This window comes from Chiroxiphia lanceolata, chromosome 17 (assembly GCF_009829145.1).
Source record: "Chiroxiphia lanceolata isolate bChiLan1 chromosome 17, bChiLan1.pri, whole genome shotgun sequence".
Taxonomy (NCBI): Eukaryota; Metazoa; Chordata; class Aves; order Passeriformes; family Pipridae; genus Chiroxiphia; species Chiroxiphia lanceolata.
The window spans coordinates 11,254,604-11,282,593 of NC_045653.1; the positions used below are offsets into that span (position 1 = coordinate 11,254,604).

Here is a 27,990-nt window from a genome sequence, read left to right on the forward strand (position 1 = left end):
GTCCCCCCTTGGGACCAGCTTCATCCAAGCCCCATCCCAGACAGGTACAAGATCCACCCCAGCCAAATTCAAGCCTCATCCCAGGCACAGCAGGCTGGTCCCAGCTGGGTGAGCCTTCCCAGCTGGATCAGAGCCCCTTCCTCACCACCTCCCAGCTCCATCCCATCGCGACTGTCCAAGCTCCATCTTGACACAGGCCAGCCCCGTTCCGACTGCTCCAACTCCTTTCCCAGCTGGTCTGTCTCCATCCCGACCAGTCCGGGCCATTTCCCGGCCGGATCAGCCTCTCTCCCGCTCGGTCCAAGCCCCATCCCAGGAGAATCAGCCACCTCCCGACAGGTCCCACCCCGGCCGAGCCGACCCCATCCCGGCGGTGCGGGGGGCTCCGGTCCAGCAGCGGTGTCTCGGGAAGGGTGTCCGGGAGAGGAGGAAGGTTCCGGGGAGAAGGGGGGTCCCGGCGCACTCACCATGGAGCCCCGCGGGCGCGGCCCCTGCGGCGGCCCCGGGGAGCGCGGCCCGGCCCCGCGTCCCGCTCCGCCGGGGCCCGCGGTTTGAACTTGGCTCCACGGTGGGAGGGGACGGGACACGGCACCGCCGCCGGCCCAGCCCCGGCCCCCGCGGGGGAGGCATCGCCCCGGCCCCCCCGGGCACCGGCGGAGAGCTGAGAGGAGCGGGTCGTGCCCGAGCTGCCGGGTCGGGTCCTGCTCCCGCTGGGCAGCCGCGCAGGGTGGGAGAGGGTCCCCCTACCCCCGAGGGGCCGGCAGAGCCAGCACCCACCGCTCGCACCCACCCGGGGATCCCAACCCACGCGTCCCTACCCCGGGCAGGGCTGGGGTTGCATGTTTTGCCGCAAACCACCACAGTTTCGATTTCTGTTGGCGTTGGGGTGATCGTTTCACTCTGGAGTCACAGTCGGCAGCGGGTGAACACTCACAACCGCACCCACCTACAGCAGAAGTGACTGTCCAGAGCGATTCCCCTAAAATAACAAACATGAACAGTGTCCCCCTGCTTCCAACCAAAGCCCCTCTCCTCCTTCCCCTCTGTATTCACCCAGCCCAGACACAGAAAGTGCCCTCACTCAATTTCGATTGATTTGGGGAAAAAATGACACCTCAGCTCCTCTGAGGTGTGGAACATGGGTGTTTGAGTAAGAGGCAGAACAAATGGTGAATAATCCAGCTCTGCTCAGCTTGCCAGGAACGTTCCTCCCTGGGAAGTGGGACCCACCGCACAGAGCAGCATTCCACCAGGACAGGACCCATATAACTTCTTTATTGAGCTCTTTATAATAGCTAAAATTCATGGGTGCCATAATCCACTCAAAAACCACCAAAACATCTACAAACGTAAAAAGGCTCTAAGATTGATGAACTTGATTATGTTTATCTGAAAAACATAATCCCGAAGCTAAGGAATGTAACCCAAGGGAAAGGGAAGCTGCAGGTAGGAGGAGCAGGTGGCCAAAGGAGCCTGGTGCTGCAAGGAGGTGGCACAGGGTCCAGCACAGGGCCCCTTGCTTGGGTCTTCCACATCTGGGGGTGTGTGCACAGCACCAGGAAACCATTTCTTCTCCCACCACCCACAATGAGCAAGCCACAGGACCCCAAACCAATTTGGGTCCAAAACAACCTTAAAGTTCATCTCTGCCATGGGCAGGGACATCTTCCACTAGACAAGGTTGCTCCTTCTTGTGCATTTTTTCCATCACAGGGATTCTAGGTAGACTTTCCCAGCAAGTCCTTACAGGATGTGGTGCAGCCACCTAAGCAAGTGGCAGGAGAAGCACGTAGATCCCATTGGTGGGCACACACAGGGTATCTGGCTCGAGGGAGATGCTCCCAATATAAGTAAGAAATCTCTCCAGCAAGAAAAGCCACATCATCGCATTTCCACTGCCCTTCCCCATCCCAACTTTGCAGCCACCAACCAACAGCAGGGCTGGGCAGAGGGAATTATGCACCACAGGCACCCAGCTTTCGCCAGCACAACACTACACCAGGAATCAGAATGCCATATTGCCTTCCCAGAGCAGCAGGATACAGCCCCCATGTGAGGAACACAAGGGGTTGAAGGACAGCACACATTGAAAACTACTCTTAAACTTGCTTTTATCCTGTACTTTCCACCTCAGTCTTGAATCCTTGTCCAGTCACGTTCCCTTCCCATGTCTACTCTCTCCTTCTCACATCATCTCCATTCCCCTTCCCAAACTCTCCTCCACTCTCTATGATCCCACTCACCAGAAGGATGACAGTGATGGCACAAAATCCCTGAGCAAGAGCCTCTCAACTCCCACCGCCTCTCACTCACCTTTGGAGAACTACAATTCCACAGGACATCCGTGATCTACACCCTTTCACCAGCTATTCCAAAGAAAGCACCAGAGTTTCCGTTATGGACCCAAAGAAAAATAGGCTTTTGCTTCCAGACCAACCGTTTCTGCTCCAGCGTTAAGAGACGGGCATCTCCGTTTTGGCAAAAGGCTGTAGCCCAGCCTGGTGCAGCCACCACTGGCAGCCACCTTCCCAGAGTGGTGGGAGCCTGATAAGTCCAAAGGTTTCTGCTATCAGACCCACTCTTCCCAGTCAGAGTCAAAGGGCGAGACCACGCTCAAAGAGAACAGAAGGAAACAAAAAAAACAAGCTGTATTTTATACATATTTTCCAACATGTAATAAGGGAGTTTCTCCTCCAACTAAATACATGGGATAACACACATCCACAGACCCGGATACTGCTGCTATATCCTCACATGTAAGACAGTACAGCTTCTCATTCTATGATCACAAGAAAGTCAGGGGTTTGGGGTAGAAATAGTACAGGTCACAAGTGTAGAAAATTGAAGACAGTGTATAAAGGGTCCCAAACACAAAGCTTTCCCTCTAATGAGTTCACTTTTTTCCATCTGCACTTGAAGAGAGCCACCCCTCACCCCCCGGCTGTGTAACAGCTCGCAGTCTCCCAACGACTCTAAAGAAAGGTTCTTCCTTCAAAGGGCTTTCAAGGATCGCTGGATTTTGCCTTGTTACTTTAAAACTGTGCTTAATGAACTCAGACACCTAAAAGAATAAGGTTTATCATTTACATTTAAAAATTGAGGAAAAGTTGTCTAAAAATATGCTTTTGAATATGACAAAATGCTCCAGCTGCTCAGTTTGGAGGAACATCTCAGAGCTGTGTGGCAGCTTGTCAGCAGAGGATACCGAGCTAAAGAAGAGGAACCAGCCCAGACCTTTCCTGGTGCTGCTGGGCTGGTCCCCAAACTCCACTCATCTCCTTCAACAACACTCAGTGTATTCCAACAGCAACAATCCAGATCTGCTGACAAGGAACCAGCCTCAGATGGGCCAAACACTAAAGGGGGACAGGGAACACATGCCAGGGCCGAGAGCAGAGGGACTGCCACGTACCAGAATCCAAACAAGCGCTAATTAAAGCTTGTGTTTGCAGGAGAGAAATTGGAAATCAACACGGAATCGCCAACAGAGGCTCACAAGACTGCTTGTGTCTCCTACATGACACCACCAACAATGCTCTGATGTGCTGCAGAAGCTGATGGTCATGCTGAGGAAAGAAGGAAGGAGCTGTTCCTTCTGGGAGAAACTCCTTCGTATCATCACCCATCTCCTGTTCTCCAAAATCCGTGCTGCTGTGAGGACCAACGCACCACAAGCAGGGAAGTCCTACAGAGTCCACTGAGGCAGTTGGAGCCAGCACACTCTAGAAGGTATTTTTAAGCTTGGCTGCCACAAGCACAAGAATCTCTCCGATCTTTTTCTGCCAATTCTCTATGTCCTTGGAGACATCACACCAGAGCTCTCCGTGGCGAGGTTCGGCGTTCTCACAGCGCTTCCTCACCTCTTCTTGTTGTTCCTACAGGGAAGAGAAACGATGGTTTGTCCTGGTTTATTCTAGCATGGAACCAGAAATTTAACAGCCCTCCTGATTCAAATACTCTTCCAAAGCTTATGGTGGGGTTTGGGGCCTGTTATTTTCAAAGGCAATATGGAAGCCCCAGTCAAAATTCAGAAGAAGTAACTCTCCTGCCTGGCTGAACAAACTGGCCAAGTTACAGCCAAGCAAGTTTTGGCTACAGCAGAGGAACTGCAGCAGAAACTTCCTGTGCGTTACTGCCTGCAGGAGCTCTGTCAAGTGAGAGGTCTCTCTGAAGTCAGAAGATAAACACCCCCATCATTTCAGGAATATCAGGCAGTAAAAACTGCCGTAAGAGATCAGAACAGGCTGTTCCTCTGGCTGTGCTCACATGCAACCTGCACTTGACACTTGGGAGAAACAGCACCAGTTACACAAACCCAGCATCACAACTCCAGCACAGTCTCCTCTGAGCAAGGTTGTGTTTTACAGGAGGAAGATTGATTTCAGAGATTTTTGCACGAGCCAGCACGACTGCGGAGAGCAAAGCAGCCTGAAAGACAGCTCAGCTACTGACAGCACCTTTTAAAAGCCACCACACAGGCCTGTTCATGTTCATTCATGACCAGGCACGACAGGCGGCCTCACCTGTGACCACGCAGGCAGCAGCAGCATGCTCAGCCCAGCACCACAGCAACACCAGGGCTGGGCAACCCACATCAGCCAAGGATTGCTGCTGCCTTCCCTGTTCCCAGGCACACACTCACCTCTGTGCCGTGCTGGAGCTCAAATTTGTAAAAGAACGCCCAGGCATCCCCCAGGTCCGAGTCGATCTTCACTGTCCGGTGGAACCATTCTCTGGCCTTGGTTATTTTACGCTCGCTCCAGAAAAGCCTGTTGGGAAAAGCAAAAGGGAGTTGACAAATAGCCTCACTTTAGAGGAAGATGCCAACCCACAAGCACGCCAACCTAAAGGCTCTACGAGTATTCCAATTTTTTGCTCTCTCCACAAGGAAACAGCAGATTTTTAGGTATCTGCAGGCCATCCTGCCACTGAGAAGTGATGAGAGGACTGAAAAGAACAACCAGCACTTCCTCTTCACTGCCCAGCAGTGAGGCAGAATAACTTAGAGGATAACTTAGCCCCAGGCAGAGACAGACTCTCCTGAGAGGGGAAGCATTACTGAGCTCAACCTTTCCTAAGTCAATGGCTTTAATTCTGCTGTTCCAGATTTGGTGTGGAAAAGGACAGCATCACATGCCTACATCTATTCCCACTCCTCCAATTTCTTAGCATTTCAAGTCAGTTTTAGCATCTAACAATTAAGTAACTTCTGAAAGCTGGTAATTGCCTGCTGTGTGGTCACACACACACACCCACACAGCCTGCTCCAGTGGAGCAGACCTGCCTTGCCAGCCCCACTTTCCAAGGAAAGACAAGCACAGAGCTTCTGTACTCAAACCCCAGCCTGGCACCTGCCCCACTGCTGCCATTTCATCCAGGCACTGGGTGAACACTGAAATTTCTCCCCAGTATTGGAACCAGCTGAGTCTCTTGGTTTCACTCCTTTGCATTAAAGAGTTCATTTGAGCTATAAGGTCTTTATCAAATCAGCCAGCCCTCATAAAGAGCTTAGCCAGTCATAAAATTATACAGCTTATGTGATTGTTTTTAAGCCCTATAATACTCTTGATTGTTCCGTGTTAAATAAACTGTCATTTAAAAGAGCACGAACAACGATAGCAGAGGCTTAACACCTGCAAGCAGTGGCCATTTTCAGCAATATATTTACCAAAAGTTTTTCACAGATGTGTGACACTCTGTACCTACAGGCAAGTCGTGATGGGAGGTGGAAGTTGTTTATGTTGGGATTAGCTGTTAAACTGCCTGAGGTTGTACCAGAAGGGGCCTGGGAGCAGTTTCCATAAAGCAAAAGTTAACATTTTTCTCACTTGCTGCTAAAGCTGAACAAGTCAGCTGTCAGGATCTGGCAGAACCCAGTGTTGCAGTCACTGGAGTGTATCCTACAGTTTTCTTTGGCTTATAAAATAGAGTTGTGAAAGAATTGGGCAACTTTGAGCAAAATGCCTCCTGCTTTAACCTCTTCCGTTTTTCACAAAGAGAGAAAAGTTAAGTTTGTTCCCGTCACGGCTGCTGTAGAGCTGTTCACACATCAGAGCAGGAAGGATATGGCAAGAGTCAATTCTGATAGTGGGTTTTCATCACTGGAAGCCTCACAACTCAATCTAGACAAGAAGACAAATCCTAGTAGATCATTTTCCCATTTCAGAGAAGCAAACTACAGAATGGCTGGTGGTTTGAATTCTGGGAAGGGCCACAACTGAAGAACACTGATAAGGCAGAAATTCAGGAGTAGCACAGAATCTAACTCAGAACTAAAAAAAAAAAACCACCTGACAGAATCTAGGATAGAGAGAAAAGATGAAAAATACACAGTCACATAAAACTTGAAAAATAACCAGCAAAAAAAAAATGTCCTTATTTTCATAAATACTTCAATCACATCCTAAACCACTTAATTAAGCCTAGTTCACCTGACAGCACAATGAAATCCCTTTCAAGGGACAGAAAGAAAGCAGTCTGCAGGGTGCCAATACCTTGCACTGGCAAAGGGCTCTGTGTGAGTGTATTATTGTCTGTGCCAGTCCCAGACCCACCAGAAGAGCCCGAGGGCAGGGCTGACATCCCCCGCTTGGAATCAAGGGAGAGATTTGCACAGTTACTAGGAGACAGCTCGAGAGCTGCTCCTTGCTTTGGGACTTATTAGAGCTGCTGCAGCCAGGATCACATGGCTGTGCTGGAGTGCAGTGATTCATCCTGGATGCAGGCACACACAGACATGGATATTTTTACTGCATCAAGCACAGGAACTCACTTGGCCACAGCCAACAGGACATGTGGGTCATGTTCACACTTCTTGAGAGCATCCACACTCTTGGTCTTTCGTTGCGGTCGCGCTTCAAGGAAAATCGCCTCTGACCACAGGATTCCTTAATCAAGTCAAGTAGAAAGATTGTTTAGTGTTAGAGATTAACCCTCCTCACTCTGCCATCAGTGCTCTCTAACACAAGCAGCACTATGGCCCCCACCCCGATGGTTATCCACCCCCAACCTCATCCCAGATCCCTCTTTCCACAAAGACCCTTCAGTCAGTACTCTGAATTTTTAGCTCCTGCGTGCACAATGCTGGATCTTCAGCTCTGAAGGTCTCAGTGCCATAATTCTTGCAGCTCCAGCGCTGCCTAAACCAGAGCTCAGGCTTTTCACTGAGTGAAAAGTGTGAGACGCTACAAACTTTGGAAGAGGAAGGGCAAACCTGTGTTTCCAAAGGGAAAGGTATCCATCTGTCTGAATAGGAAACTGAAGTGGCAGAAGTCCCAAAAGGTGCAAAGTACAGTTTGGGAGCAGTTTCAAGGATGCTGGACAGCACCACAGTCTTACTGATGCTGGCTCTGCACACACTGATGAAGGACAGAGTATGTCCAGGAAAGGTGGGTTTAATCCCTAGCTCCTGTCACTCCCAAAAGCAAGGAAGGAAATATGCTCAGGGGAGCATGAAATCTGCAGTTTCTCATGTCAGCCAGCCACACCTGAGCACTTCAAAGCAAAGCCTGAGAGCTGGTGTCTGCCAGGACTCTTTCAAAGTGCTCTCGCTTCCCATAAACGGCACCACGGGAACACACGTGAGCTTTGATGACCGCAGTGACAGACTGGAGGAGAACTCTCCTCTTCTTGCTCTTTACATATAGGATCACAAACACCACTACATTTCAATTTTACTCTTTGTACAGCCTGCTCACATCAGCCATAAGCCATGAGGAATCAATTCAGCAATCAACGGACACAAACCCCTGGTTTACATGTCTGCAGGTGGCCAACGAGCCAACTCCTGCAGGCTTCAATTCTCTTGTTGAGGTTTAAGATAAAGTTGGAAGCAATTTTTTTAAACAAAAAACTGAGATCCTGCTGCCCATTTCCATAGCAACAGGCAAGATCTGTAAAAGAGCCTGCGGTGGCAAACACTCATTAAGCATTAGGTCATTCACAAAACAAAGCAGGGTTTGGGTGGTGCTTTGGTGACCCACTCGCATGGAGAGCAGCTTGCAATGAGTTTATCATGTCATAAAAGTCACTTAATTCCCTGTTATTTCACTGGGATTAGGCAGCCACCAATTAAACACCTTTCAAAACCCAGCCTGAAGGCAAGCTAAGCCAGCTTGCCCTGCAGTAAGTTACTACAATTTGTAGTTATGTGACATCTCCCCAAAGGTGTCAACATGTTTAAATAATTAAGTCCTCCTGCAATTCTCCCCCAAAACAGGGAAACATTCGGTACTTTCTCCTCCCATCCCAAAAGGCAAATGTTTCCACTGTTGGTTAGAACCAACTGACTTACATTATATGACCTATTAGCCTTTTCTTACATGAGCTAAAATAATCAAAACCCAAGACTGAATGTTTATGGTACATGATCCCCTGATTATGACTACAACTGAAATTTGCTGCCACTACAAGTTATTAAACTCAGAGTGGTGCAACCAGCACGGGCAAACTGGCAACTGGGAATCTCCTAAGGCCAGCTGTACTCCCAGGAGACAGGGAAAACACCATTCCTTTTCCACTGAACTTCCTAACTACAAACACTCAAGTGTCTTTCTTTAATTTTAAACCTTGGCAGACTTCTACCAGCTTCAGAGAAAAACTAGCCCGTATCCAAAGATGCTTTCACAGGAGACCTGGGGACAAACTGTGGACCACAGATGTAATAATACACTGGATACTGCAGAAAAAATGGAACAACACAACCTGTGACCTCTCTGGTGTGAGACAGTACAAAGCAAGTGTGATTACTCACAAAACCCCTCAACATTTCCTTTGTAGAAGGGTGGCTGACACCTCTCTGAAACACCATATTTTGAGACCTGGCCAGAAAGTACACCTCAGGAAAAGATGTGTCTCTATCAACTGGGCAAAACAACCATGTTTAAGGTAGAAATGAGATCCAGCTCACCCGAATTGGGGCACTCTTGCAATGCCTTGGCCATCAGAGTGTTTGCAATGTTCTTCAGCCCAGCTCGGTACTCCAATCGCACAGACTCCAACCTGGGAGGGAAGAGACTCTGATGATATTTATGACAACATATTCACCAGGGAGAAACAAACTGTGAGTCACTGGAAACTGCAAACATCTGCCCATATTCCGAATAAGTGGAGGTGACTGACATCTTCCCATTCCTCTCCCATCTAAAAATAAACGTGACTTTTATTCTATAATGGCTCAGATCAAAAACAATCTGAAAACGGGACTGTAACAGAAAAGAAATAGCCCTGGGTTTGCAAGCTTTGTGCACTACAACTATCAGTAAAGGCAAAAACTAACCCTCAAATCCTCAGAGTAGCTACACAATAGCCAGGATCACCAAAGCATTTCTGCTTGGTGAAAGGTCTGCTCAGGGAAGTTGTTAGTCCGGAAGAAACTCCAGGATGGGCATGGTCATAAGTTCCAGATTCAAATGGCTGAGCAGATGTGAAATAGCTGGCCTGGAGAATGCATTAAATTTTTAGCCCAAATTCAGTTAATCTCCACACAACTCACCAGAGATCTGGATTTTTCGGATTCTTCAGGCGAGACTTTTCCAAGATGGCTCTTGCTCTAGTCAACTGCCCAACTTTCTCCTCCAGCCTGGACAGCAGAAGCCACAGGGGTATGGAATGGGGGCATTTCTTCAACTATTTAAAAAAAAAGTATGGTAATAGGTAGATTTGAAAAGAATATTATCACCCTTATAGCAAAGAAATTCCCTCCCTACATCCTCCTGGAGAGTTTAGAAGAGAGACAAAGTTGTCACTCAAATTTCTCCAATTAGTCTTACAGCACAGAAGTCAGGTTTATCCTGTATCGAAAACAACTGGGTCAACATTAAGCCTGACTGAGCTATCCCAGCACCAAGAGAAAGAACACACCTCCCTTAAATCTGTGCTTCTGGAGAGAGAGGGCTCTCACACATCCCCAAACCACAGCAGAGTGCGCAGGAAGTAATTAAAATACCGACTCTGGCAGAAACCTGTGTCCAAATTACTTTGATGGTTGTCTGACTTTGAGCATTCATATCCAAGGACACCAATTACCATTTAAAAGAGACAGGAGTGCTCTGTAGGTCACCTCCTTTCACTGTGTGTATCTAAGAGCAGGTGAGGAGGATTTTCTTTTAGGAGTTCTGCTTTTAGTCTTTATAGGTCTGAGAGAATTACTGTGCAATCCCTTTTTTCCCTTTTTTCCTACCTGAGAGGACTCAGGTATACAGCAAACTCAAGCAAGAAAGTGAATTTTGCACATGGATAATAGATAAGAGAAATTCTTGCTTCTTATTTCCAGGTCCTAATTTTATTTTTTTTTTTACAGTTTTAACCAATGATAGAAAGAACAGAAATCATCTTTTTAGCTCTCCATTTGGATTCAAAGACAGACATGTCTCCACACCAGAAGCACAAAGCAAATCTGCAGTAACATCCATCTTACCCCTTGATTATAAGCCTCCCGTGCTTTCTCTACCAGCTCTTTTTGTTCCTCAATTTGTCCTTTCATCATCCACAGTTTGGGGAAGTCCTCATAGTGCTTCAGGGCTTCCTCACACAGCTCCTGGGCTGCAGCAATGTTCCCAAGCACCCATTCCAACTTCACAGACTTCATGAAGACCTGGGAGCAAACCAGAGCTGTTTAACACCAGCAGCCACTGAAAAACCATTAGTCTGTCAAAGCAGTGGGTTCCCACTTTCATACGTTCATTAGAATGTTACTGATTAGCTACAGTTTGAAGTAAAATAAAAAGAAAAATATCAGGGTTAAATAATAGTGGGAACAGATAACAAAGAGAAAGGTAAATGCAAAAATTAAAGGAGTTGAAACAGTATGATCAACCTGTATCTCACATTTGCATAGAGCTGGCATTTGCAACATCACAGAATCATAAAATGGTTTGGGTAGAAAGAATAATATTTGTACAAAGAGCACAACCAATTAACAAATTCGAGCCTGATTTATCAGCACAGTCTGATCTCAGATCCAAGCTACCAAAACCACATATTCCTACTTATGGCTTCAGGCTGTAGCTGTTGTCCTGCTCATTACAAACTGGTACATCTATTTTTCTGACGCCCAAAGCCTTCCTTTTGGCTGTGCAGGGAAGTCACAGCTGTGAGAAATGCATTATAGACTCAAGGCTCTCTCACTACTCTTTGATCCCTGTCCTTCCCATTCCCAAACTGCCCCCACCACGACCTTGCAAGAGAGGCATCAAGTCTGAGACCAGAGCTTCTGCCCCAGCTGCAGAAGCTCCCTGGCTGACAAGAGAGAAAGAGGGCAGTTTAAAATATCTAGGATGAAGCACCAACCGAGGGAAACAGAGGACAAAGATCAAACTAATTTTTCTTTTACTTGGACAAGTTAAAATGCTTTTGTATGGAGAGCTGAAAATCGACAAAGTTTATCATACCAGAGGTAACTGGAGATAAACACAAGAGTGTAGGTTTAAACACCAAACCACCCCAGAGCTGACTTTAGTACAAGCATAAGTGAGTCTTCTGTGAAAGTATTTTCTCTCTCTTTTTTCCCAAGAGTGCTTTTATGCAACACAATCATTATACAAACAGCTGTAAACTGGGAATTTCCTGACTTTTGCCATTTGTGTAAAAAACAAATTGAAACCCTTCATTTTATCCTAGCCTTTTTTTCCCATCATGCCACGACCGTGTGTTGCAATCCGCTGGAGAAGTGCTCAGCGAAGCGGCCACACGGCCCAAAAGGCAGTGGCAGGGAGCCACATGGTCAATCCCTAAGGCCACAGAACTGAAGGAACTCCTCCTTCCGTCCCAAATCCCCCGTGGCCAAGTGGCCTGAGCCTCTCCACCCTCCCCATGTCCTTACCCTTGCTGTGGGGGCACTGCTGCGAGCTTTTGCCAGCAGCCTCCTCGCTCTTTCATACTCATTGTTCTCCGACTCAAGCTTCACGGCAGCGAGCCAGATCTCCTCGCTGTTGGGGTTGGCCTGCAAGAGCACAAAATGACAGACAAATGCACACAGTGAATCAACAGCAGATTTAATCCTTCGTTTGATCCAGATTAAAATTGAAATCAGAGCTTTGTCAATCCACAGTAGGATTTTTTTTAATTTTTTTTTTTTCAGTTCAAGCTCCTCCCAGTCTTCTTTGACCTTTGAAGTTTATAGAAATTCTCCAAAACAGATGGGCAACACAAAGATGTATGCCAGTTTGGAAGCTGGATGCTTCTCAATTGTTGAAAAGAATTAATGCTTGATCTTCTGAACTTCCAGTTTAAATACTGAAAACATCACAGGGTCTGCCACAATGAGACCCTCATTTTATTACCCCAAGCAAAAAAAAATGCAGCTTGAATTCCCCACTGAGGTCTGTGAAAGCTCCTCCAATAAAAGTCATTTCAGTGGCATCCATGTCAAGAACTTTTCAGGATGGTAACAAAGAGCACCAAGAACAAATTCAGGAACTAAATACCTTTTACCTTCCATCTCAAGACCTGTCACTTTTTTTTGCTATCACTTAAGATTCTAAGCCTAATTCCCATGGGCAGAACTGCTCTGCCTATCTTTCTTACAGCATTGAGCAGACAATTCCCTTCATTCTGCATTGGATTAGTGGGTTTGGTCTAAACCAAAAGTAATACAGTGACCTCATTAATTAGGGTAGACCCCAACCCTTTCCCTGAGGTGACCCAAGACAAGGGGATTCTGATCCATGAGTGGGGTTGGTGGGAGCCATGGTAGTAAAACTGGCGGTTTGCAAACTCATATAATGGTAAAATGGTGTGGGTTGAAAGAGACCTTGAAGATCATCTCATGCCAACCCCTCTGCCATGGGCAGGGATGCCACTCACTAGGTCAGACTGCTCAAAGCTCCCATCCAACCTGGCCTTGAAGACCTCCAGGAATGGGGCAGCCACAACTTCTCTGGGCAACCTGTTCCAACTCAGAACCTGTTGTGGTACTACTAATAGGGTGGGAACACAGTCTTCCAGCTTGCTGCTATTTTACAGGAGAACATTTTGTCACATAAACAAAGAACAGCGGAAGTCTCCACCATTTTGAAAGGCAGCAGGAATCAGGTGTTGACAGAAAAAGCCTCCTCTGTATTCTTTACCTGTCACACTTAACACCATCTGACACATCTAACAGACCCACCTGGAAAGCCAGGGCCAAAATGCTTCTGGCTGCTGGCACATCTCCTGCCAGCCACTTGGATTTGGCTCCCATGAGCCACAGCACTTCTGCTTTGGGACAGTGAGCAACAGCTCTCTGTAAAAGAGCCTCCAAGGATTCCCTGAGACAAGAAAGAGCAAGTTACAATCCCTCCAGGTACTGCCAAAGGCGAGATCTTGCACACCAATTTCACTATCACTCAATGTTATAAATACTGTTGCAAAGTCCAACGTTGTAAACTTTGATAAGTTGTTTCATAACAAGGAAAGGGTGGGGTCTTTTTTCACAAGGGTTCTGAAATCAGCACTCCACAAACGGCTCATTGTTCAGACACCTTTGCCTGACAGAGTCTGCAGAAAGAGCCCTCACACAAACTGCTCCTTTCTCTTGGAAAGAGCCATTCTGTTTAACAAACCTTAGCAGAAACTGAGACAGGCAGTTTTTCAGAGTTATTAGATGAAGCTGGCCCGATCTTACCGAATTTATTTTTTTCTCCTCTGGAAAATATACTTTACAGGTAGAACATAGGGCTTAAAAGCCAGCCACCACTGGGAAACATGGGAGAACAACATCAAAAGCAAAGGTGTGTTTGTTCCCAATTGAAAAAAGGTTTGAATGAGGCAGAATTCAGCATCTGCAGTCACTTCCACACTACAGCCTTGTTGGCTTTAATAAGGATGATTCCACATGTATAAGTGGCCTACTGCAGAGATTGTTTGCTTTCTTCTAAACTTTGGGCAGAAAGCTTCTGACATGTAAAGCTTTATGAATAAACTTTGAAAAGAGCCTGAGCTGTGACAGTGTAACATCAATCTTAATTCAGGATGTGATACACATTCACAGTATGTTTAATCAGAAAATGCCAGAGATGCTTGGACAACTTCAGCAATGAAGCAGTTTATCTATGAAAATTAAATAAAACACATTTTAGGTGATTTGTATCCCCATACTTTTCTAGAAAAGCCTTCTCAAAGATGACTGTTCCTACCTTGCCTATTCAGAGCTATTTTTACCAAGTAATCCCTATTGCCAAAAAACCATTTTATGACTTCATAAAAGCTAATGATGTTCTGAGCACAACAATAACAAAGAAGGTCAGACCTGCAAACAACATCAGCAAGTTTCCACTAGCTGCACTAATTCGTGCAAGACAGTACTTCAGGGATCATCTTGTCACCTCCCTTCCTCCCCAGCCTCTCACCCTGTCACAAGGATGAACCCCTCCACGCAGGGATTATGCAGCACATGTACCTGGTTCCATGGTTCTTCTCAAAGTAAGCTGCTCGCAGCCACACACTCTTCTTGCTCGGGAAAACTTGCAAGGCATAAGCATAAATTGCTCGGGCACACTCCAGGGCATTATGAGCAACACACTAAAGGAAAACAGATCAGAACTAAGTCAGCTTAGGGGTGCAGTGGAATCGAGAGCAAGAAGGAATTACACATGCATAATTCAGCACAGAACTCACTAACTCGGTGTAATCCATGAATTGGGGCATTATAGAGAACAGAACACTCACTATCAGCTTTGTAAAAGGAAGCAGGGAAGGAATTTCCAAGCATCCCTCTACAGAGCACAAGTATCCCTGGCCTTTCAGTGGGACTGACACACACAGGCCAGCTTGAAACATTAGTAAGGCATTGGAAAGGCTCTCATGTTTGCACTTCATTTTGTTATTTCAGAGGCAAAACCCTAAGCACCACAGAATGTGCCCCCTACTGCTCGGAGCTCAATTCAAGGCCAGTGAAGTTGGACATTTCTCATGCTGAAATATGATTTAGTTTTTAGCACATGTTCAAACTATTCCCCTAAAGCAAAGAAAGCCTGGTAAAAGTTTTACCCACTCCCAGTCTTACATTAACTCTTGAGCTACAATGTTTAGGTCTCAAACTCAACTCCCAGCTCCTTTACTCAGACCTCAATCTCTGTTGATGTCAGACACCCACAAAAGAAATCCACACCAAAAACAGTGAACAATCTATCTGAATGTCAACGTTTTGGTTAGTAAAAATTCAAATCTGAATAAAGCTCTATAATCCAATAATTTCCCGAGGCACAAAGTGGCCAAAGGCAGGCAGGTGGTGTGGGAATCACATCCACTTTCACTGAAAAAGCCATTTCCCAGGGTCCAGTTCAATTTCCCCTAATTAAAAAACAAAAAACCCACAACAAAACAGACAAAAGCAACAAAAACCAGCAGCACAGCTGGACATACACTGTCTGCGTCTTCCATCCAGGTATGTTTCCGATCTTCTTCCTCAATCCCAATCCCGATCACAGCTCGCATGATCGCCTGGCACGTGGCCACACTCCCAGCTTTATCACATTCCTCAGCATCCTAGAAACAAGAGTAAAACCCTGCTCAGCACAAGAACTTAAATTCTGCAGTGGCAACTCCTCAGGCACAAACATGGAGACATTGTGGGTCGGGGCCATAGCACAAAAATCTTATTACTCAAACACATCTGGACACTAAGTAGGAGCCTGCACCCATGAAAAGGTGCTGGAGCTGTACATAGAGTCATTCAGAAGTTGGTTAAGAAACAGAACACATCAACTGCATCCACTGAAAAGGAATAAGTGTGACAATGTGTGACCTTTCCAGCCCCAAAAGTCTCTTCTTACAGCTCCACAACCCTGCGCTGAGCCAAGCAGGGACCTGGCCAATAAAAGAGTGCAAAAATTTCACAAGGAAGTATTTTAACATCAAAACTACTGACCTTCTTGCAGCTTTGAGATAACTGTTAAGCTTCAATATGGGCTAAGCAGTAAGTGAATTTAAATGAATACCCCCTCAACCAGTGTTAAATCAAAGGTGCAAAGGCTCTCAACAGAGCATGTATGAGAAAGTGGAGTTTCCTGACACACAAAGCTTTCAGAAAGCCAAGCATGTCTTGCTTAAACTTGTTAGAAAGACCTCTGATCAGATAACAGAAATGGAACAGTTCTAGTACTGAGAAGGAACTCGAGAAGACAATGATGTCTTGGTGGTTTTTTTTTCAGAGAAGTCGAAATTAACCTTTATTTTACTGCTGTAAAGAAAGTTAGAATTCTTCTAGTAATATTATTATCAATGCTCTTAAGCAGTGTGCCAAGAAGATTTTGTTGCCTTGACCCACTGTAAGGGATCTTAGAAGGAAACTGCTTTAAAGACCTAAGCTCAAGGACATACTCAGTAGAAAAGAGGTTCAGTACAGGACTAAGAGAGTATTTCCTACATGCTGCAAATGCAGCATTTGTATTGACTTCTCACAACACTATCTGACAAAGACTTCTGGGGCAAAGAAATACCTTTTAAGCCAAAAGAGACATATGCAAAAGATACCTAAATCCTTTACTGGAGGCTTTAAGCCTCTGTCCTACTTAAGGCAGCATCTGCTTCAACTTGAAGCTGCTTATCTTCCAAGACAGAAGTAAACCAGACATTTTTCAACAAAACACATATGGTGTTAACTCCAGGGTATCACTTATGGCCTTGACCCTACACAGCTTCCTAGTCTCATCTCTTGTATCTTCACAGGGAACTCCACTGATAAGCCAGGTGCAAAACTACTCTGCCCCACAACACCCACCATCAGCAGCCTTCAAAACAGAACCTGAAGGGTTCCCATGGGCCTTCAAGACCAAGCACATACCTGTATCCACTGCTCTCTGTTGATTTCCACACCATTAGCCCTAAGAGATGTGATGGCTCTGTCAATGATTTTCTCCACCATCTGGGTGTTTCCATTGGCTTCCTCCAGTTTGGCAGCAGTAATCCAGATGTGACGATCCGTCGGAATATTCTCCCGGGCTTTGTTAAGGACTTTACGAGCATTCTCATATGTCTCCAGTCTTGCCAACGCAAGCCACAGCTGCAGAGCAACAAAAGATGTACTTGAGATGAGAACAAGGAGATGACAAGGCTGCCGTATGGCAGCGTCAGCCCACAGAGATAAGCAGCTTCACGCTGTTTGCTACTGGTTGGCAACGGTCCTCAAGCACTACAAGCAGGCTGCGGAATACCAATGGAGGACAGTAGAAACAGGCTACTGCTGCTCTTAAAGCTCAGTCCTGATCACCTCTAGATGTCATCTCCAACTGCTGGGCTGCTGCCCTCCTATATTCTGTTCACATCACCTCTCAAACAGCTGAATTTAACACCCTGGTTCAGCATTTCAGAAACGAGCAACTTTTAGATTCCCCAGGCTACGTGTTCGCGTGTTTTCGCAACTGTCGAGGCACCACACACGAATGTGAACGTGGCTCAGTGCCTACAGCAGGCACAGCTGTGCACTGTCTTGACTAACCTAACAATTACACAGGAAAATGAGCCATGTAATGACCACCAGACAATTAACTCTGGAGAAAAAAAGCACAGACCACTACTCATCACATCCTTCCCGCTGCGGCGTGAAGCGTGTGGTAGAAAACCTTGTGTGGAGAAACACTGCAGCTCACCCCGCCTTTTGTTTGCAAAGCTCTACTGCCAGCCCCAAGTGGTGTGTAGGGGCTTCTTTATTTCACTTTTTTTAAACTCACTTCAACACTGGTTGGACAGCACTCCACAGCCCGGCTCAGCATGATCCTGGCATCCTCAGGCTCCTCCAGCTCCACGGCTGCTTTCCACAAACGCACCGAATTTGGAACGTGCTCAAGGGCTAGAGAGGCAAAACAACTATGTCAGTCACGATAAAGTAGTTTATCAAAGAGAGCTGTGTTTTTTAAAGATGATATACTAAAGGATTTGTCCTATTTCAGATGAAATTTCCTGAAAGAGAGAAGGGAAGGAACTTTGCTTATATTGGCTCTTGCTTCCACAATGAGAATTTAAAAAACAGAAAATAAAACACTTAATCATTTTAATTGGAAACAGGTTTTGGAAAGCCAAGGGCTTTTTCGCTGCATAAGCTGTAATTGCATCCTCCTCAGTAAAACACCTGGCTGAACAAAGCCTCCAGCTCCAGCAAATGAGCACATGAGGATCTTCAAAATCAGGCAGCTTAACATGCTGGCTCTGCCTCTATAAAAAAGGAGCACCTTCAACACTAAGTAACACCACAGTCTCATTTCTTAGATGTTGAAATCGTCCCCTGACAATTTAGGTTTTCTGTAGGCATCTCCTGGCAGCTTAATGGACCCCAGCTCAGGTTCCTGCTGCAAAAATAAAACAAGGATGCATAAAAACTTAGAGGTATTGCTGACACTAACACCCTAAGCCATGAGTACAAAGTGTGCTTCCAGTAATCCAATATGGACTTCATCTAATTAGGATTCTTTGAGGCTTCCTTAATCTTGTCCAAGAGTTAGCTACTGCTGGTAGAACTGCATTCTTTGCAGCCTGTCCTGCATGTGCTGTCTGAGACATTAAATAACAACTTCACTCAGTCCATCCCTTTCCACCCTCATATCTTAAAGAGAGATTGAGAAACCAAATGGTTTTTTAGCCTTTTGTCACTACAGTTTGCACCCTAGACCACTGGTATCAGCTGCATTGCAGCATTAGTTTCCCTGCTTCCATGGTGACTGTACACAAGCGTGCCATAGCAACAGAGGGCTGAGCACATCCTCCTTCAATAAAGCACAATCACAGGGACACAAAAACGGGTGGGAAAAGGCATCTAAATCTACTTTGAAACTAGCTGGGCTCCTAGGCAAGGCTGTTCCTTGAAGCATTGCTGCAAAGGCAGAGGCACACTGCTGAGCCTCAGCTCAGAGCACATCCCAGCTCTGCACAAACAGATTTACAAGCAGTGTGCACCGAGGATTCGGGCATTAACCATTTGTCTCAGAGTCTGCAGCAGCAGGAGATTTTCCCGAAGAAGTTAAGTGAATAATGTCAGCTTCCAAGAGCTGAAAGCATCACTCTGCAGGACAGAACATGTTTTCATAAATACAGCATTCGATTTTTAGACCTCAGGATGCATTTGAACCACTCAGCTTGCAGGCTCCCCAGTCAGACTGAGGTTTTAAAAACTCCAGAGGTTCTGCTGGATGGCAGGAATGCACACAGCCAGTAGAAAGGAGAAACGTGTTATGAAAGGTCACACTTCAGTGACATTATCTGGCAGTCAGGTTTTTTTATTTTAGAAGAAATAATGGGTTATACTGCCACTTATTTAAGGCTGGATATACAAACAGCTCCAAGCACCATATTACTGATGTTCCCTAGGCAGCAGAAGAGCACTGTGAAGCTGTTAACAAGCAGAAACTGGGAAGAGAATGATAAATCCTGTTCCATTCCACTAACAGTTTTTAGCAGAGATTAAGTAGGTGGCTCCAAAAACTGAAGCAAGATGTTTTTCTCCTTGCAAATACCATGTCTGAAGCAAAGTTCAGTACTTAGTGGGCAAGTCACTGCTCTCACACAAGATTCTCTCATACCTCAGCTGGACTCACAGGTCTATTTCTGCTCCTGTAAAAGTGTTTTTCTGTTCAGCAGCTATGATTGTTCCTGAGAAGGACACACAGTGTCAGAGGAGTGGCACTTCACAGCACGTTGCACTGCTGAGCCAATGGAAATTCAAGAAGATACTGAACAGTCAATATCTGAACTCTTGCAACTTCAAACACAGGAATCTTGAAGTACCTTTAGTCCACATGTAGTAAGATTTCATTTCACCAGTGGTGTCCAGTTTTACATGCAATACTAAGAGGTAGGAGGCAACTGATTCCCTTGAAACCAAGCCATTCAAAACTGTAGACTGCTTCACAATGATTTAGTGAATGCATTAAATCCAGATCCTTTTCCCTGTCTAGATTAAAGTCAGGAGATGCAATTGATACAATTCAATAGTCATAAAGGATCTAATCCCTACTGATACAGGCTATTTCAAGTAATCAAAGAACTCATACTATAAACCCATGAGGAAGATGTGGGTTCAGGAAAACATAAACTGCTGTTAAAGAATTCCATGAAAGAAGAAAACCTCCAAATGCAATGCAAGAGAAGACGTAAGGTTTCAGGTAAGCACCACAGAGAAAGGCTGTTTCTCAGGAACACAGAACAAAGCCCCCAGACCACCAGGCTCAGCAATACAGGAACCCCAAGGCCTCTAAAGCTCGTCCAGCAGGAACCACTGTGGTCTCTAACAGGCTACAAGCAAGTTGGAACTCACAGTCCATATCTTTTCCAAAAAGTATCACAAGGTGACAGCTAAAATACCCTTTTTCCCCCTAGAGCATCATTTTTTAATTGCTTTCATCTACTTCTCTAACTTTGATCAAGCTGGAATTGGTTTTGGTGTGTGAAATGTCATTTTGGAACTGTTCAGTAACAACAGCTTTCTGCTGAAGGATGTTTTACAATCCTCTAACTCAATAGCAGGAAGTTCCACCATTAAGGCACACATTAGCAACTGTATTTCCCCCAAGGAAGCAAGAAAAGCACTTAAACTTATGGACACATCTTGAACAACTTACAGTGCAATACAAACAGTGCAGTGCTCAGGCTTCATTCCCTGACCCCGCAGGAGCTCTCACCTTTCCTAAGGACACGTTTCTTGGCACGGATATCTGTCTCCAGCTCTGCTGCTCTGATATAGATCCGGACAGACTGTGGAAGGTGGCGGACAGCCTGGGCCACAACAGCCTTGGCTGTATCCCCAGGCTGAAGTCGAGCAGCTTCTAACCAAACATCTTCACTCTGTCAGGAAAAACAACCAATCTTCCTTTACATCAGAACAAGAATATAAAATCAGAGCTTCTGGCTAAATAGGTGCTTTGTAACACTGCAGACAGCGAAGCTGTGTCAGACACGGCCTGAATCAAGCTTAACAGAGGTTCTGCTGCTCATTAACCACAACCTTTTCCTACTATCCTGCCAGGAACAGCAGGGAAGCAAAGCGATTCTGACCTTGGGGCACATCTCTGTTCCTTTCATGATGAGGTTTCGAGCCACCTGGAGTTTGCCAGTGACCTCCTCCAGCCGGGCTGATGCTATCCAGGCTGGTGGGTGATGAGGATTGGTCTCTCGGACAGATTTCAGGAGCAAACGGGCTTTCTTGATATCACTAAAGGAGGAGGAAAGACAGGCAGGAAAATCTTCAGCACACCATCAAACAATTCTCCTGAACCACTAAGTGCTTTCCAGCCAGTTCTTCACAGCCACGCTCACACGCACAGTAACTGTGACCTCAAATGTTTCCACACTGGTGACACAAACTACATTCTACCAAAACAAGCTTACAGACACACATTAACACAGAGAGATCAGTGACAACCAGTTAAGTACTTAAATAAGATTTTTGGGAATTACAGCTGGGCACTTGCAGTTGGAAGCTCATGAGCCCAAGTGTTGATGTAAGTCAAGAATTAGGATCAGCGTTTGCACATATCACTTTGACTTAAATGGCAATTCTTTATGAAACACGTGTCAAACTTCAGGTTAAAGAGGTTTTCAGAGGTTGTCAATCAAGCCTAAATTAGCAGCACACAGGTACAATTAACCAGGTTATTTCCTGGCTGGCAGGCAGCCACACACTGCCATTACTCTGGCATGGAAATAGGGATAGAATGGAAACCATCCCCACAATTGATGCATCCAGGTCAGATGCTAAACACCTCAGCTTAAAGACTATACCAGATCTCATGTTAAAAGAATTCATCCTCAAAAACTCACCTGGCATCTCTTACAAATTAAATGCCAGCTGAAAGCACCCGCTCAGATAGATTCCCATTTATATGCAGGATCACTGCCACTACTAAGAGGATAAATCTGTTAATCCTTCTTAAACTTACTTGATATCTCCTCCGTGTGTGGGAATCATCGAATTCAAGTCTGTCAAATATCCTTTTGGATCCACTACAGTCTGGCCACTCACAGAGTCCGACACCTGGGAAAGTCAAGTCGGAGCTACTGAAATGACCACTCACAGCCCCACATACTAAACACTGGAAAGCCCTTCTTTTTAGTATAAACCACATTTAGATGGGAAAATCAATGAAAAAGAACAAGAGTCAGCAATTTAAGAGTAATACTTTTCAGCAGCTTGTCCTGCATCCCTATACAGGATGGAGGAGATGCTTCCTTGGTAACACCACCTGTGCTCTTTGCCTTAAGTCCACCTCTGGTATAACCAGGCAGTCTGTTCTCCCATAATGACCAAGAATTCCAGGGACAAACTGTTATTTCTAAAGAAATTCTATTTGTGTTGAAGGCATGAGATTTGGGGAGAAGACATACAAAATTATTTCACAGGTCAGCTGTTCTTGGGTCTTCTAAAACCAGGGCTTAAATAGCAGCACAACATCCATCCCAGCTATACCAGATCCTACCTTCCCACATCCTTACCTGGCTTAGTCTCATATCCATCAAGGTGTTTCTGGCTTGGCCAATCTTCCTCATATCCAGTTCACCTGTCCCAGGTGTCATTAAGCCTGGTGTCATTCCTCCTGGGTATGGAGTATTCAGACCCCCTGGATATGGAGTATTCAATCCTCCAAATTGCTAAAAACAAGAGGGAGAAATTCATTCCTAAAACATCTTTGAGATTTCAAAAATAATTCAGGCTATTGACTGATCTGCTCTTCCCCAGCAGCTGCAGGACAGAGATGCCAAACCCACACAAGTACTTCTGAAATGGCTTCCCTGGATCACAAAACATTTCTCATATAGGATTTGCAAATCTGTAGGCAATTACTCAGGTTCAGTCAAGTCAGTGAAATAAGCAACAAGAAACTGAAAAATTCAAGCACAGGCATCTAAACCTGGCACATTTAAACAAGAATATCCCATGGACACCAGGGAACCAGTTCAGGGCCAGTCAGCTGCTCCTGTAACTATGACCACAGGAGCAACAAGCTAAATTACTTAATTGTCACGTAATTCAATTCTTTTGCATAGCAAATAATTTTTGACACAATTGCTCCAGGGGTGAGCAAACCATTAGGTGAAACCAAACTTTATTTTCTGTTCCATTTTTGCAAGATGTTGATGTAACAGAAACAGACGCTGGTTACACTCACCAAAACTCCCTATCACCATCCTACAGCCAGAGGAAAAGAAAATGAACACTTTCTTTCAAACATTTCATTTTTAGCCCAAAAACCAGGCTCTCCCTGCCTATCGTCACATTTTCTCTGGCAATGAGTATGCACTGAAAGGCTCCAGCAAGCACAGGAGTTTAACATCCAGAATTCCTTTGACAGACTCACAAACCAAGTTTTTTGGTCAAGTAGCTTTTTTTCCCAACTCTCCATTTAACCCTCATCTCTAACTTAAAATTTGACCATGGCTGCCCCAGGTCTGCTGTGTACTCACTGTCTGACGTGGGTCCACAGTAGTGTGGTTCTCCCCTGACTGCAAATGCTTTGCAAAGAAGCTGTCAGGGACAGGAGTCAGCTTCTCATAACGGGGATTCCTCTGACGCTTGTTCCTGGCGTCTCCAACCTCTGGAATACTCAGCCACTCCTCTTCTGTAACCTCTGCTAATTTCCGCTGTTCAAACAGGAGTTGTCGTCAGTATTTGCTGTAGAAATTTCTTTTTAACTGCTCTAACTCCTTAATAGATTTATATTCTTGAAATAACTCAAGATCAATTAAAGACTTAAAGGTCAGATTTTTTTCTAATCCAATGTACAAAAGAATTAGATGCCTTTAATTAGAATTTGGTTTTAGTCCAGACTGAGATTCCAAATCAATTTTGTTATTAAATTCAGTGCTACAAGCATTCAGATTAATCCTAATGCCTGCAGCATTGAATGGTTTATTACTAATCATCAGACAGCAGCTTAAACAATACATTTTATTTAAAAGAAGATTTAGAGGCAGGAGATCCTGCTCAGTGACTCCTCCAATGCCAAGAAGTTATTAGTCCCCCAAAAACAGAAGTGTAACATCTTCAATAAAGCATAAAACAAAAGCCTAGTATCAAAATTTGTAGGAATTTCACTACCTTGTGTATCCACAAGAACAGGACGAATTCCAACACAAATTAATTCTAGTCTGGAGAATAACAAAGTACTTGTTTGCCAACACACAAGATCTGAGCAAAGAAACACACGTACACACAAAGGAACATAGAGCCACCTCTCATATCTCACAAAAAGTCACATTTCAGACATTTTTTGTCCTTACTTTCAAGTCTGAGAACTGCTGCTGAATTTTGGGTCGTTCCATACGGTATTTCTCTATTTCCTCTTTTTCTCGTTGTTCCCTTAGGAAAAGGAGAACTGAGGTTATGCTCAAAGTAACACTTGGCAAGTCTTTAATCAAAGTGCTGCTAATACAGAAAATTGTGTTTGATCAGAGTTAAGGTATAAAAAGGGCATTTTTTCCAAGCTGTGATTATCAACATTATGACAGATGCCTTATCAAATCAGACAATATTAAAGTGTAAAAACAGACATCTCCAACCAAGGGAACATCAGTCTTTAATCTCCTCTTACCTGTAGACCAGGTAGTGAGTTTTACAAGTAACACCCACTGTTTACAAGGCATCACATGACTCTTTTAACAATGTCCAGTGCACTGTGCAGCTCCTGACATGTCAAAACCAGTCAGTCAGCATCTCCCCACACCATCTTAATGAACTACAGAGACTTAATTAACTACAGTGAAGTAACTCAACCACATCCACTCTCAAAGCAGCTGCTGCAAGATAGCCTTAATTAACCAGAAAACACCCCATCCCAGTGCTGTAGCTTATCCTACCTTCTCTCTTTCCTGCGTTCATCCATCCTCTTATCCAAAGCTGCATAAATAGCATCTGCTTCCTCATCATCTTTTTCATAGGGACCACTTGAGAACAGGCTCCCAGCATAGCCATTGAACTGTGGATTTGGAGAGAGAGAGAGAGAGAGAAACCAGGAAAAAAAGGCATTTTAAAGCTCCTGTTATGTTCCTGCTACTGCCCACCAGTCACCCCGAGCACCGGAACTGCACGAGCAGGCTATTTCTGACAACACTGCATCAGACTAACACAGCCCTAAATAAAAGCAGCTTTCTTCTACCACCCCAAGTGTTTATTCTCCCACACCATTTGAAGCAAAACTGCTTCAAAATTGCTTCTCTTTCAAAATTGCTACTCTTTCAAAGCAGCTTCTCCTTCAAAAATTGCTTCTATTAAGCAATAAATGAGATCCCAGGATAGAAGAGCCATTTTCTTCCATTAACCACTTTTTCTTTCTAAACCAGCAAAAGCAAACAGAAAGAATATCACAACATTCAACTAAGCAAAGGGGGATCTAAACACAGGAAGACTACACAGGCCTCATAAGGACAAATACACTTCACAGAATCCTTTAGGTTGAAAAGGACCTCCAAGATCATCAAAGTCCAACCTTGTCAAGGCATAAAAGCTTAGATTTCAAAAAATACATCACCTAAAATACTTAAACTAATTTTTATTTATGGGCCTTTTCCCAAGATTCTCAGGGCTCTCTACAGATAATTAAAATCTGTAAAGATAATCAGATTAATAAAATAAATGTAAATTATACAGAAAATTAATATAATATATAATATATAAAACACACATATATATTTTATATATAAAATATATAATTGTATAAATTATATAGAAAATTTTTATCTGTATAGATAATTAAAAATCTGTATAGATTAGATTAATAAGATAAATATAAAATATACAAAAATATATATTATATATTATTATGTTATATATTATATAGTATATATTTATATGTAAGTTATATATTTTATATATATTATGTATGTTTATTTATATATATGTATTATATATTTTATATATATATCATATATATTTATATATAAAATATATAATTGTATAAATTATATAGAAAATTTTTATCTGTATAGATAATTAGATTAATAAAATAAATGTAAATTATACAGAAAATTAATATAATATATAATATATAAAACACACATATATATTTTATATACTAAATATATAATTGTATAAATTATATAGAAAATTTTTATCTGTATAGATAATTAAAAATCTGTATAGATTAGATTAATAAGATAAATATAAAATATATAAAAATATATATTATATATTATTATGTTATATATTATATAGTATATATTTATATGTAAGTTATATATTTTATATATATTATGTATGTTTATTTATATATATTATATATTTTATATATATATCATACATAATATATATAATTTTATAAACTATACACTATATCTGTATAGATATAATATATAGTATATACTAGATCTGTATAGATAATTAGACCCCAGTACATGGAGCAAGGCCACAACAAAACCCTGTAAGCACCACAACACTGTGTGCACTGTTAGGTCTCAATAAATCCATTAGAAAAAAAGGAAATGCTGGCTGCAAACTACAGGAAATTCTGGCCTTGGAGGCTCAGCCAAGGGCAGGGATCTCAGGGGACTCCTCTTGCACTTGGGGAAAACCACGTGCAGGCTGATGCAAAGCTCGTCACCTCGTCGTAGTTGGTGTCGTTCAGGTCCTCGTCGTCGTCATCAGCCGTCTGGTTCTTCTTCATCTGGTCCCCCACCGTCCTCTTCCCGGGCGGCGCGTGCCGGTCATCCACGGGGTCGTTGGCATCGCGGGCAGGGCCAATGTCGGAGCGGGTGGTGAAACCCGTGGCTCTGGGGGGACAAACCAGCAGCTGCTCAGCTCATTGCAGCCCCAGCCTGTCACAGCCACCGCCCGGGACAGGCAAGGGAGAACATCGCTCCGCGCCCATAAAGTCCGGGGGGAAAAATGTCCTTAGGATCATGGAGTGCTTCGGGTTGGAAAGGACCTCCAAGCTCACCCCCTGCCATGGGCAGGGACACCTTCCACTAGACCAGGTTGCTCCAAGCCCAGTTCAACCCAGCCTTGGACACTTCCAGGGATGGGGCAGGCACAGCTCCTCTGGGCAACCTTTTACAGGGAGAACTTCATCCACAAGGACACTGCAACCACCCGGCTCACTGCTCTGCCATCCTGCACCCAGACGAGGCTTCTCTCCTAAGCTGTGTTAGACACAGTGAGCAGCTGGCCCTGCAGGCTGCCAGGCACTACAGGAGGGTCTGGGTGCAGGGATCGGGCCACTGGGGCTCCTCTGAAACCCCACACTCGCCTGGCAGCAGCTCCCGGGCACAGCCGGCAGGACCTCCCCAGGTGAGAGCACAAACAAATCGGGGGACACAAACACAACTCACCTCCACCAAAGGACACCCCAGCCCCACCAAAGGCGGCCCCAGCACCCATGAAACCCTCCTCAATGCTCCCTGCACAGACATCCCCCGTTTGATGGTGTTTCAGAGGGCCCCACGGGCACAGAATGGGGAGAGACACAAACCCTTCTCAGCAGCGGCGTTTGGAGCACCCGGGACCTCATCCCCGGGGCCGGGCTCGCTTTTAAACACAAACCCGTCCAGCTAAAGAGGGGACGGGACGGGTGGGGAAGGGACGGGGACACCCAGACAGGCGTCAGGGGACGGGGTCGGGAAGGCCCAGGCCGGGCCAGGCGGCGTCTCACCCGCGGCCCAGCCCTGGCACGTAGCCCAGGGGCGCGGGCATGCCCAGGAACGGCTTCTTCTTCTTGTTCATGGTGCCGGTGCCGGTGGCGGGGGCGACGAGGCGGGAGCGGAACGGGGCCGACGGAGGCGACCGGGAGGCGGCGGCGGTGGCGGCGGAAGCGGCGGCCGGAGCAGGCGGGGCCGCCAGCGAGGGCAGAGCGGCACTTCCGCTCCCGCCGAGGAGTAGTGCGCCCCCTGGCGCCCGGGCGGTCCCGAGCCTTGGTGAGGATGGTGACAATGATATGGGAATGTTGCGGGATGGGAATGATGGGGATGGTGGAGATGGGGATGATAAGGATGGGGATATTGGGAATTATGGGAATGATGCGGATAGGAATGATAAGGATGGGGATGGGAATGATGAGGATGGTGGAGATGGGGATGATAAGGATGGGGATGATGGGA

At 45.1% G+C, this 27,990-nt stretch overlaps 1 protein-coding gene across 1 annotated transcript; it reads right to left on the reverse strand.

The window, feature by feature from the left end:
* Window positions 1-2,629: 2,629 nt before the first annotated feature.
* Window positions 2,630-27,707, reverse strand: PRPF6 (pre-mRNA processing factor 6). Its single transcript, XM_032705090.1, has 21 exons — window positions 27,546-27,707; window positions 26,499-26,667; window positions 24,760-24,878; window positions 24,184-24,262; window positions 23,368-23,544; window positions 22,399-22,554; window positions 21,846-21,940; window positions 20,962-21,118; window positions 20,589-20,751; window positions 17,649-17,767; window positions 16,763-16,981; window positions 15,343-15,465; window positions 14,378-14,499; window positions 13,109-13,247; window positions 11,822-11,941; window positions 10,418-10,594; window positions 9,494-9,627; window positions 8,909-9,000; window positions 6,773-6,887; window positions 4,643-4,769; window positions 2,630-3,875 (listed from the first exon to the last, which is right to left on the reverse strand). The coding sequence occupies exons 1-21, from the start codon at window positions 27,614-27,616 to the stop codon at window positions 3,723-3,725; spliced, it is 2,826 nt and encodes a 941-aa protein (XP_032560981.1). The 5' UTR covers window positions 27,617-27,707; the 3' UTR covers window positions 2,630-3,722.
* Between the last annotated feature and the right edge of the window lie 283 nt (window positions 27,708-27,990).